The sequence below is a fragment of the Marmota flaviventris genome, chromosome 17 (assembly GCF_047511675.1).
Source record: "Marmota flaviventris isolate mMarFla1 chromosome 17, mMarFla1.hap1, whole genome shotgun sequence".
Classification (NCBI taxonomy): Eukaryota; Metazoa; Chordata; class Mammalia; order Rodentia; family Sciuridae; genus Marmota; species Marmota flaviventris.
This window is the reverse complement of record NC_092514.1, coordinates 71,968,725-71,979,107: the sequence shown is the minus strand read 5'-3', so window position 1 is coordinate 71,979,107 and position 10,383 is coordinate 71,968,725. Positions and strand designations below refer to the sequence as shown.

General features: G+C 54.5%; 1 protein-coding gene and 1 long non-coding RNA gene across 2 annotated transcripts; one reads left to right on the top strand and one right to left on the bottom strand.

Moving 5' to 3' along the window:
- Nucleotides 1–120: 120 nt before the first annotated feature.
- LOC114108151 (uncharacterized) lies at nt 121–687 on the bottom strand. Its single transcript, XR_003585429.2, has 2 exons — nt 568–687; nt 121–418 (listed from the first exon to the last, which is right to left on the bottom strand). It is a non-coding gene; the product is annotated as an uncharacterized lncRNA (long non-coding RNA).
- Nucleotides 688–1,155: 468 nt separating this feature from the next.
- Fdxr (ferredoxin reductase) lies at nt 1,156–9,666 on the top strand. The gene is made up of 12 exons (XM_027955757.2): nt 1,156–1,307; nt 2,039–2,133; nt 5,309–5,404; nt 5,598–5,720; nt 5,903–6,016; nt 6,332–6,433; nt 7,409–7,516; nt 7,733–7,817; nt 7,933–8,129; nt 8,209–8,380; nt 8,924–9,094; nt 9,228–9,666. The coding sequence occupies exons 1-12, from the start codon at nt 1,229–1,231 to the stop codon at nt 9,356–9,358; spliced, it is 1,473 nt and encodes a 490-aa protein (XP_027811558.1). The 5' UTR covers nt 1,156–1,228; the 3' UTR covers nt 9,359–9,666.
- The last annotated feature ends 717 nt before the right edge of the window (nt 9,667–10,383 follow it).

Below are 10,383 nucleotides of genomic sequence, written 5' to 3'. Positions count from 1 at the left end.
TCAGAAAGATTTTAAATATGTCACTCAGAGTAAGAGGCATGAGTTTATCAGAAGGGATGGGAAAAGGTAAAAGGGGACACCCTCAAGGGAGAGAATGGGTCCTTTCCGAAAGGAGAGGAATTAAGCTTCTCCGGCCTTCCAGTTTTATTGGGATCCCAGGGGAGTTTCCAGAAAGTTCTGCCCAGGTCCACCTCTTGCCTTTTGACTGACAGCAGGATGACATCAGGCTTTCAAGTCCCCACGCCTTAACAACTCTAGGTCCCTTTGGCCCATACTGACCAGTTTTAATTGGAACCTGTTCTTAACAGTCTGTAAGAGTCACAAAAGTCCCTTCAGTGTTACTTGTGCTCTTCTTATCAGCATTTCAGGCCTGCGTTCATCCTGTCAACTTAATCCAGGCAGAGCTGCAAGTGAATTGCTGTTTAGAAAACAAAGCTTACGGAGTCAGCAGATGGGCCCAGTTTACATTCTTTTGGGGAGTGGGGTGGAGCCCCTAACCTCCTGTTCTCCGCTCGCATCCCTGGGGCAAACAACTCCCCCTGCCTCCCCCGACCCCCGTTCCCTCACCTATAATGGGGAAGGAAGAGGGGCGGGACAAGCTCTCAGGATCTAACATTCTTCCTCGCCCCACCTGGACAGCACCCGGAGTTGAAGCGAAAGTCGCAGAGATTCAGGGCGGGAGCCCGCTTCCCCGCACTTCCCGACTCTGCGTCCCTCCAATGGGCGGGGAGGAGAGCTTAGAGCTGGAGTCCTGATTGGCTGAGGCTGACTACACAGGAGGACGAGCTTCAGTAAGGCAAACGCGCGTTGCGTCATCAGTGAGCGACGAGGACCTTTAAGTGAAATAAACTCCTTTCTAATTGGCTCCCTCCTTCCAGAGAGACTGGAACAGCGATGGGGGATTCGCTGTCCTACAACTCTAGGCTTCCGGTATTTGGAGAGAGGATGAAGATTGGGGAGAAACATCTGAAGTCTCTAACGGCCCTGAAGTCCTGAGGGGCGGGACTTTGGCCGAAGTGGGTGGACCCTGGGGCGGGTCTCTCGTGGGGGCGGGAATTCTTTGGGGAGTGGGTGAAGCCGCAACGCTGTGCTTTCCCTGAGTGTGAGGCGGGGCCAGTCGTGTGGGCGGGATCAGAAGTCGGACAGGGCGGAGTCAGGGGCGGAGTCAAGGAGGGCGGGGCCGAGCCGACGCCGAGCGCGGGGCAGTCACAGGGAGCAGGTCCCAGCTATGGCTCCGCGCTGCTGGCTCTGGTGGCACTGGTTGGGGTGGCCACGAATCCGACCACCTTCCGCTAGTAACTCCACGAGTAGGTGCAGGGCACTTTGGGCTGGACGGGAACCTGGGAGGCCTGGGAGCGCGAAGTGTAGGGGTCACCGCGGAGCAGGGCTGAGCTGGAGAGGGGAGAGACTTGAGGAGTCCATTCATAGAGAAGTGAGGGGTGGTGTCGGGCAAATGGGGGCCTGCATGGTGAGATGTGAAGCCTCACGGATGTGACGGGGGTTAGCAAAGATTGAAAGGAGAGACCATGAGGTACACATGTGTGAGACGGGGTTGACACAGAGGTCTGTGTGGAGACAGGGAAATTTGAGGTGAAACAGGGTCGGTCTGTAGGAGCAATATCGAGTTCTAAGGAGAGAGGGGAGTTAAAAGAAGAAAGAGAGAGGGCTTGTGGGGAGATCCCCACGGGTGGGCGGGGTTGGGATGATATGGAGTCAGTGGGAAGATGTAGGATAATAGCTGATTGGGTAGGGAATTCTATAAGAAAAATGAAAAAGTGCTGGGCAGGGAAGCTTCAGGGGCCATAAGGGTTGTGGACAGGACATAGGTTCATGGGCAAGGTGTGGGTATCTGGATAAAGACACAGCCTTTGGGGGTTCAGATGAATGAGGAACCCTATAAATGCCAAAGCTTTGAGAAAAATGAGAAGGAAGGTTCAGGGGAGGGTGAAGCTCTGCAAGATGCATCTCCTGACAGACTCATCTGAAGTTGGTTTGGGATTAGAGTGTTGATTTGACCTTGCTCCCCTTCTCTGCCCAGGCTTCTACCGGCATTTCTCTGCACAGAAGAATCCCCAGATCTGTGTGGTGGGCAGTGGCCCAGCTGGCTTCTACACGGCCCAACACCTGCTAAAGGTAAGCCACTTCTTCAGGCTTCATCCCCGTAATTCATTCACCTGTCGCTCCATCCCAAGGGCAAGCTCTACCCCTTTTTGGGGTTGCCTGATGAGGAAGAGGCTCCCAGCCCACCTAGGCTGTATATTTTTACCTGTTTTCTTACCTAGAGCTGGGGAGTCCCACCTTAGGTCCTCAACTATGAGAGAAGTGTGTTTGCCCCATGGTTGGTTGTCAGTGGCTGATGGGCAGCTGTGTTTCCTTGGCGGAGCACTCTAAGGAGCTTATGCAGCCCTCCAGATTGGCTGTCTTCTCATCTTTTCTCTTCCTTGTCTCCAGTCTGTCTCTGACAGCCTGCATTTCGAGGCACCTTCTTCTCCCAGCTTTCTGTAATTTTGTCCAATTTGCTGTGCCCTCCTCACCCACAGCTCCAGTCCTGGCTCCTCCCCCCACTACAGGCCAAGGTCTCAAGGCTTTCAGTATTGGCCAAGGCTACCAGATACACTAGGGCAGGGGGAGACCTAGGTTAACTGAGATGAGTCAGTGGCCTAGGTTTGGAGGAACTTGGAGTGTCTGTGGAGAGAGAGAAGAAAGGATGAATATATTAGTTATATACAATGCAGATTAAGAAAGGGTGGCCCACTGTCCTGAGTTGCCTGGGACAAGGGATTTTCAGTCCTGAAACTAGGAAAGGTCTCATGGAGACCAGGATGAACTGGTCACTGTTGAAGTGGCCTACACATGCTTCCCAAGCAACATGGGTGACAGAGCTAGTTAAGTGATACAAGCAGAGTGAGCCAGGCCAGGTGGGTCAACAAGAAGCTCTTTCCTACCAGGTGTGGTGGCACATGCCCATAGTTCCAGAAACTTAGGCTGAGGCAGGAGGATCCAAGTTTGAGGCCAATGTGGACAATTTAGTGGGTTCCCGTTTCAAAATAAAATTGGAGAAAAAAGTGAGGGGCTGGGGATATAGCTCAATGATAGGTGTATGGTGCATTTGAGTTGCACTGAAGGCCACTGGCTATGGGAAGGGCCTCTGGTGTGTGAGGAGTCAGCCTGGAATGCAAGGCCATGGGTGCAGGAGGACAGCCTGGGCTCTGGGATGGAGGCCAGGGAGCTCATACCATCTGGGGGACCACAGAGCCCCTCCCATTTTTTGTGGTACTGGGTATCAAACCCGGGCCTCTGCAGGCTGGGCAAACACTCCTACTAACTATACCCCCCCGGCCCAGAACCTCATTTTAAATTTCAGTTGTACTTGCTGTTTGCAGGGTAGACATAGGCAGGACTGGGATAAGGATAAGGGATCAGAAAGAGATGAGCAAGGAGACCCAGGGGCTAGCTCTGGGTGGAAGGGGTGAAAGGAAGCATAGGAGCAGAAGGGGGGACATTTGGGGGACAACAGTATGGTTTTATCTCAATGGCTTCAGGATGTCTGCAGTGGGTAAGACAGCCTAGGGTCTCAGGTTTAGAGCTTGGAGAGAGGTCTGGACAGAAGAGGGAGAGGGAGAAGGAAAAAGATCCATAATTTGAAATCAGGAAGGAGTCAGTAAAACCTCCCCAGAACTTGGGGAAAGAAGGGTCTCAGACCAGAAGCACCTCCAAAAGTGTCCTTGTTAGAGGGAGAACAGAGGGAAGGGGAACCAAGAAGGAGCAGCCAGAGGGATGGGTAAGGGAGGGGGTTTCCTGGAGGATGGGGTTGGCCATGTGAGATAAGGGGTGTTATGATGGTGACCTTGGAGAGAGCCTTCTTACCCAAATGAAGAAAAGCACAGAAGATAAAGACAGCTGGGTTGTGTCATGTCAGGACTTGACTGCCAGGCTGAGCAGTGTGAACTGTTCCAAGGCAACAGGCAGCAAAGGAAGGTTTTGGAGCAAAAGAAAGGTAACAACAGTGGTAGTGATAGTAATGATAGTTTACATTGATTGAATGCCCTTGTCAGGCCAGGCCTTGGCCAAGAGCTTCAGGACTTACTCATTTTACCTTGAGCCTGACACAGAAGGGATGTTCTATTGTACAGAGAAACTAGAAAACTTTCTCTGTGGCACAGAGCCAGTTAGTGGTGGCAATGGCTGTGGACAGGCAGTGGAGTGGAGGAAAGAGGGGATTTCGCAAAGCTGAGGCACTGAGGGCAGGAGCTCCTAGGCCTTGCATTCCGTTGAATCAGGAGGTTCTACAGGAAGTGTCTATGTGGGAGTGCAAGCCAGGGTGTCTTCCATAGGAGCCCCATTGCTCTACCCCAGATGGTTTGTGGCCAAGAAGTCTCACCATCTTGACCTCCTGATATTCTCAGTTTAGAGAAAGAACCTGAGACCTAGGAGGTCCTGGGACTTGCCAGGCTCATGCTGCTGATTGGTGGCAGAGCCAGACCAGGCTTACCTGCCCAGTCCCAGCTCTGTGCCATCCCTACAGCCCCTCAGGGTGCCGCAGGAGGACAGGCAATGTGGAACTTCTGTTAGAGTGAAACTGTTTTCAAAGACTGGGAATAAGTTCATTTCTACCTCCTTCTCCCCTGCCCATGCCCCTGCTATGTCCCCATTTCCTATCTTGTTGGTCCCTGTTCCAGTGGGATGACATTGGAGACTAGAGCTAAGGGTAGGTATGAACTTAAAAGGGTGGTTAGGTAGTGTGGCACATACCTCTAATCTCAGCTTCTTGCGGAGCTAAAGCAGAAGGATCACAGATTTGAGGGCCTGTCTCAAAATATAAAAAGGGCTGAGGATGTAGCTCAGTGGTGAAGCTGCCCCTGGGTTCAACCCCTAAAACCATTAAAAAAAAAAAAAAAAAGATTTTCAAAAGGTGATTCTGAAGTCATGAGACCTGCTGAGTATTTCTAGAAGTGTCAGAGGGTCAGAGGGCAAGGCTGATCTGACTTGAGTAGATGATGCTCCCCTGATACTAAACTCCATGGAGGGGAAGCTTCAGCTCTCCTTATTTTGCCACATTTCTCACAATCTCATGGCTGGCTATCCTTCCTGAGGTCTGACCTCAGCCTGTCTTGCTGCTTGTTCTGCCCCTTGTTGGGCTCTCTGGGCAGAAGAGGAGACAAGGGGCACTCTTTCTTCTCATAGATAGTCAAAGCCTCTTTGTGTTTTCTGCTCTCTGAGCTGAGCTCTCCTGCTCTCTCTGGGGAAGGGAGGACCCAAGGGGGCCCTGCTTTTCCCTCCACCCTCCCAAATGTGCCTTCTCTCCCAGCACCACACCCAGGCCCATGTGGACATCTATGAGAAGCAGCTTGTGCCCTTCGGCCTAGTGCGGTTTGGTGTGGCACCTGACCATCCCGAGGTGAAGGTGGGTCTCTCTGAGTATTGAGGGTGGTGTTTGGAGACACTGGACCAGACAAGGAGGTCAAGGAGGCTCCCTGGCTGGATAGAATGACCCTAGGCCCCCTGTGATGGTTCAACCCAGGCAAGCGTGAGGGTGACACTGGGTCCCTGGAGCTGCCTCAACCTCTAATCCCTCCCTCTTGGGGGCTTACTGGCAGAATGTCATCAACACCTTCACCCAGACTGCCCGATCGGACCGCTGTGCCTTCAGGGGAAATGTGGTGGTGGGCAAAGATGTGACAGTGCCTGAGCTGCAGGGTGCCTACCATGCGGTGGTGCTGGTGAGTGTGAGGGCCCTGGCGGGGAGGCTGTGGCTGGAGGATGGTAGCTGAGGCACGGATGAGGCAGGGCTGAGGCCAGGATGGAAGCTCCTGAAAGGATCCCTGGGGACCAGGTGGGGCTTCCTGGCCCTGTGGTGCTGGTGCTGAGGGCCCTGGGCCTTGGGCCTGTGATCTTTCCTCAGAGTTATGGGGCAGAGGACCACCAGAGCCTGGAGATTCCCGGGGAGGAGCTGCCTGGTGTATGCTCGGCCAGGGCCTTTGTGGGCTGGTACAATGGGCTTCCTGAGAACCGGGAGGTGAGTTTGGGGAGCACTCCTGCTGCGCTTCCTCCCCAGCCCTTGCAGGGCCAGGGAAGCCCTCAGAGGCCAGAGCTGGGGGAAGAGGCAGTGAGGAGTGAGATGAGGAGGTGGGAGAGATGGACTGACAGGCGTGGCAGGTCAGCCATGGAGGGACTCTGGGCAGAGGTGGGGACAGCTGGGGGAGAAGGGCCCCACCTGATGCTCAAGTAGGATGGACTTTCAGAGCCGGGACTGGGCATGAGGTGTCTGCAAATGAGATTAGCCTGACTAGAGCTAAGGCTAGGGGCACACTATAAGACCTTTTCCCTGCAGCTGGCACCAGACCTGAGCTGTGACACAGCCGTGATCCTGGGGCAGGGGAATGTGGCTCTGGATGTAGCCCGGATCCTGCTGACCCCACATGAGCTCCTGGAGGTGAGTGGTAGGTCAGCTGCTGCAGGTGAAGGCACACTGAGGGGAGGGTACCCTGCTTGCAGGGATGAGGCCTCCTCCCTGAAGCCCAGCTCAGCACCTGTTTCCTCAGGTGCTCAGCCAGGCAGAGGCCTTCTGGAAGGCAGCCCTGTGAGCTTCATCCTGTATCATTTCCCCTTCACCTTCAGCATCTCTGGTACATGGACTTTTTTTCTTTTTTAAGCTTAAGTGTGCAATAGGACCTTTGCACACACTGTCCCTCTTGCTTGGAAGATTCTGGCTCACCTCCTGTCAGTTGTGAAAATTCACTGGCTTAGTTATTCCTGCCACCAGGAAGCCTTCCAGGATCTCCATAAATAGGTCCACTTCCTCTGTAATATCTTTTTCTCACAAATCAGTCTACCTTTTTTTGGTACTAGGGATTGAATCTAGGGGCACTTAACCACTGAGCCATATCCCCAGCCCTTTTTATTTTAAGACAGGGCCTTGCTAAGTGGCTTAGGGCCTTGCTAAGTTGCTGAGGCTTTGAACTCGTAATCCTCCTGCCTCATCCTCCCAAGCCACTGGGACTACAGGTGTGTGCCACTGTGCCTGGCAGATCAGTCTACTTCTGTTTCACGTATAGCATATGGTCAGCACTGCAGTTTCACACTCATTGATGAGATTTGATGAATATTTCTCTCTTCACCAAATAAGAAGCTCTGTGAGGGCCAGAACCATGTCTGTTTTGCTCACATAGACTGACCTTGCCTAGTGCTGGGCACATGGTAAACTCTCAGTACTTGTTCATTGAGAGGGTTTGCTGCTAGTTGGAGCCATCTGCAGAGTTTGCAGTAGTGCTTCATCTGACCACCAGGGGGAGCAGTGGTTCAGTTTTGGGCTGCCAGCTTTCTGCTCAGAGTTTGGGACACGACCAAATGGAGAGTCCCCTTCTCCAGGTTGGTATCCAGTGATTTCAAGGACCTTCTTTTGTGCTAGAAAACAGACATCACAGAAGCTGCCCTGGGAGTGCTGAGGCAGAGTCGGGTGAAGACTGTGTGGATAGTGGGCCGGCGTGGACCCCTGCAAGTGGCCTTTACCATTAAGGTACAGGGGTCAGATGAGGAGGGGCCAGGATCCCAGATAGAGGGTCTTCCCTTGGGGGATGGGGTGGCTCTGCCTCTGGGAGTGCTGCTTCCTGGGATAGAACAGGGCCCCCAGGGCCATGTGCTTTCCCCACTCCTGGACTGGACTTGGGTGGGCTCAGGAGTGGACATGCTCAGGGCCTGACCTCCTCCCCACTCCCCACTCCCTATCTTCAAGGAGCTTCGAGAGATGATTCATTTGCCAGGAACCCGGTCCATTTTGGATCCTGCAGATTTCTTGGGCCTCCAGGACAGAATCAAGGGTGAGGGGCCCTGGCCTGGCCCCCAGCTCACAAGGGAGGGATGGCTTAGGTCAAAGAAGGCTTGCGGGAAGACTCAGTGGGTGGGGCAACCCTAAATGTTCTGCATTGCTGACAGAGGTTCCCCGTCCAAGGAAGCGGCTGATGGAACTGCTGCTTCAAACTGCCACAGAGAAGCCAGGGGCGGGGACTGCCGGCCAGGCATTGGCCACCCGTGCCTGGGGCCTCCGCTTTTTCCGAAGCCCCCAGCAGGTGCTGCCCTCTCCAGATGGGCGACAGGCAGCAGGCATCCGCCTAGCGGTAACCAGACTGGAGGTGAGTCTCATGCTACCAAGGACACCTCCGTTGTAGGCCTGCCCATCCAGCCTGCTGTTGCTTGCACTCTCCCCAACAGGGTGTCGGTGAGGCCACCCAGGCAGTGCCCACAGGAGACACGGAGGACCTCCCTTGCGGGCTGGTACTGAGCAGCGTTGGGTATAAGAGCCGCCCCATTGACCCCAGTGTGCCTTTTGACTCCAAACTTGGGATCATCCCCAATGTAGAGGGCCGGGTTGTGGGTGTGCCAGGTGAGAGGGTATGGGAAGACTGGGTACCTAATTATGGTGGGGAGCTGGAAAGCCGATGTCCCCAGGGCCACTCATTCATCTAGTGACACACTATGAGAACCTGTTCTCAGGCAGACCCTGTCCCAGGACCCAGCCCACCCTGGCCCTAGAAGGAGTTCCCAAGCACTAGGACATGTTGTCATTATGTCCTTCAGTAAGCCTTCTCCAAGGCCTGGTCTGGGCTGGGCCCATGCTCAGTGCTAGGGTTAGAGATGAGCGCCCTCATCCTCAGCTTCCAGTCTAAGTACCCACGTGCGTTCATCCAGTAACATTTACTAAAGGCCTCTGGACTGGGGGTGGACAGGCCCTAGGGATGAGGGGGTAGCATGGCAAAAACAGGTTGAGAAGAATTCAAGTTGGTAGACTAGTGGCCATAATGGGCCCAGCTGGTGGGTCTTCTGGGGGACTTAGTCGTATATCTGCGTGTGCACATGCGTATAGGTTAGGACACAGGCTTGTCCAGCAGTGTCCAGCCATGTCCCCTTCCTTTGTTGCCCCATTCAGGCCTCTACTGCAGTGGCTGGGTGAAGAGGGGACCCACAGGTGTCATTACCACTACCATGACGGACAGCTTCCTCACTAGCCAGATGCTGCTGCAGGACCTGAAGGCTGGGCTGCTGCCCTCAGGCCCCAGGCCGGGCTTCGCAGCCATCCAGGCCCTGCTGAGCAGCCGAGGTCTGGGCCCTGATGCTGAGATTTGGGGAGTGGGAGGATGGCTTCTCTTTGGGCTTCTCTCTCTGGGAGGAGGGTCCTCTGGAGGGGATAAAGGAGGAGGTAGCAATATTGACTTCTCTTTCCTCTACTTCAGGTGTCCGACCAGTCTCTTTCTCAGATTGGGAAAAGCTGGATGCTGAGGAGGTTTCCCGGGGACAGGGTGCTGGGAAACCCCGGGAGAAGCTGGTGGATCCTCATGAGATGCTGAGGCTGCTGGGGCACTGAGCCTGGATCCCAGTCCCTATCAGGAAAAGGAAGAGCACTGTGCAGGGAGGAGGGGCATGAGTCAGTCTGAGCCAGACTCTTCCCCAGCTACAGCACCACCTGCCCGGGCTTGGGGGCTTGGCTGGCCCTTTTCCAGGGGTCTCTGAGTACTGCCTCCTATGAAGTTGTCCTTGCCAGTGTGGGTTTTGGAGGTAACCTAATGTTAGGTGGGGTGCAGGCCCATCCCACCTCCTCCCACCTCTCTGCTGCTGGATTTTGGGGGGCTACTTGATCAGGAACATGATGGAAATAAAGCAGTTACAACCAAGGGCCATGGTTGATGGGACTATTTCTTTAAGAGACTGGGGTACCGTTCTGGCTGCAGCTTGCCTGTGGTCACCAGGTGACACTGGGGAAGCAGCTCCCTGGTCAGGGACCTCTTGGGCTGGGTTTGGTGGTCAGGCCTGGCATGCCTGCGTGCTCCCTCTCTGATCTTGGTTCCACTCCTGTGGTCTTCCCTGTTCTTCCCACGTTTTGGTCATCCCTGGCCAGGGCCGAGTCTACCCTGCCCTGCTGGCCCTGCTCCCTGGTGCCTTCCCTGGTTAGCCCCAGGACAACTGAGATACTGAGATGAGGAAAAGGGTGGGAGTGGGAATTGGCCAGCGACTTGCTCCAGGTCCCTCCCACTGGCCCAGCAGGTCTGGCCTGGATCCCTAGTCTCTCTGCAGGCTCTCTGTGCCTTCCGGCCTCTGTCGGTTTCCAGCCAGATCCACGATTCTTTTTAAAAATAGTTCCTGGATTATTTCAATTTACAGTGTTTTATGGCAGCTCCAAGATGTTGGCCTCACTTTATAAACTGAGGGACCCTCGAAATTAACTGGCCCAAGGTCACACAGCTAGAGAACTGAGGGCTAAACCCAGGGCTCAGGGCAAGCCGGTGTTTTCTCCATAGCCGCACTTGCCTCTGGATATCGGGTCTGGGGACACAGTCCCAGAGAGGGGAGAGAGGACCTGGGCACCCGCCGGCAGGGAGGGGCCCGGAGGGG

Coding starts and splice junctions, on each gene's coding strand:
- Fdxr (XM_027955757.2), top strand. CDS start 1,229: ATGGCTCCGCGCTGCTGGCTCTGGTGGCACTGGTTGGGGTGGCCACGA. Junction 2,134..5,308: donor CGGCCCAACACCTGCTAAAG/GTAAGCCACTTC, acceptor CTTCTCTCCCAG/CACCACACCCAGGCCCATGT. Junction 5,721..5,902: donor CCTACCATGCGGTGGTGCTG/GTGAGTGTGAGG, acceptor ATCTTTCCTCAG/AGTTATGGGGCAGAGGACCA.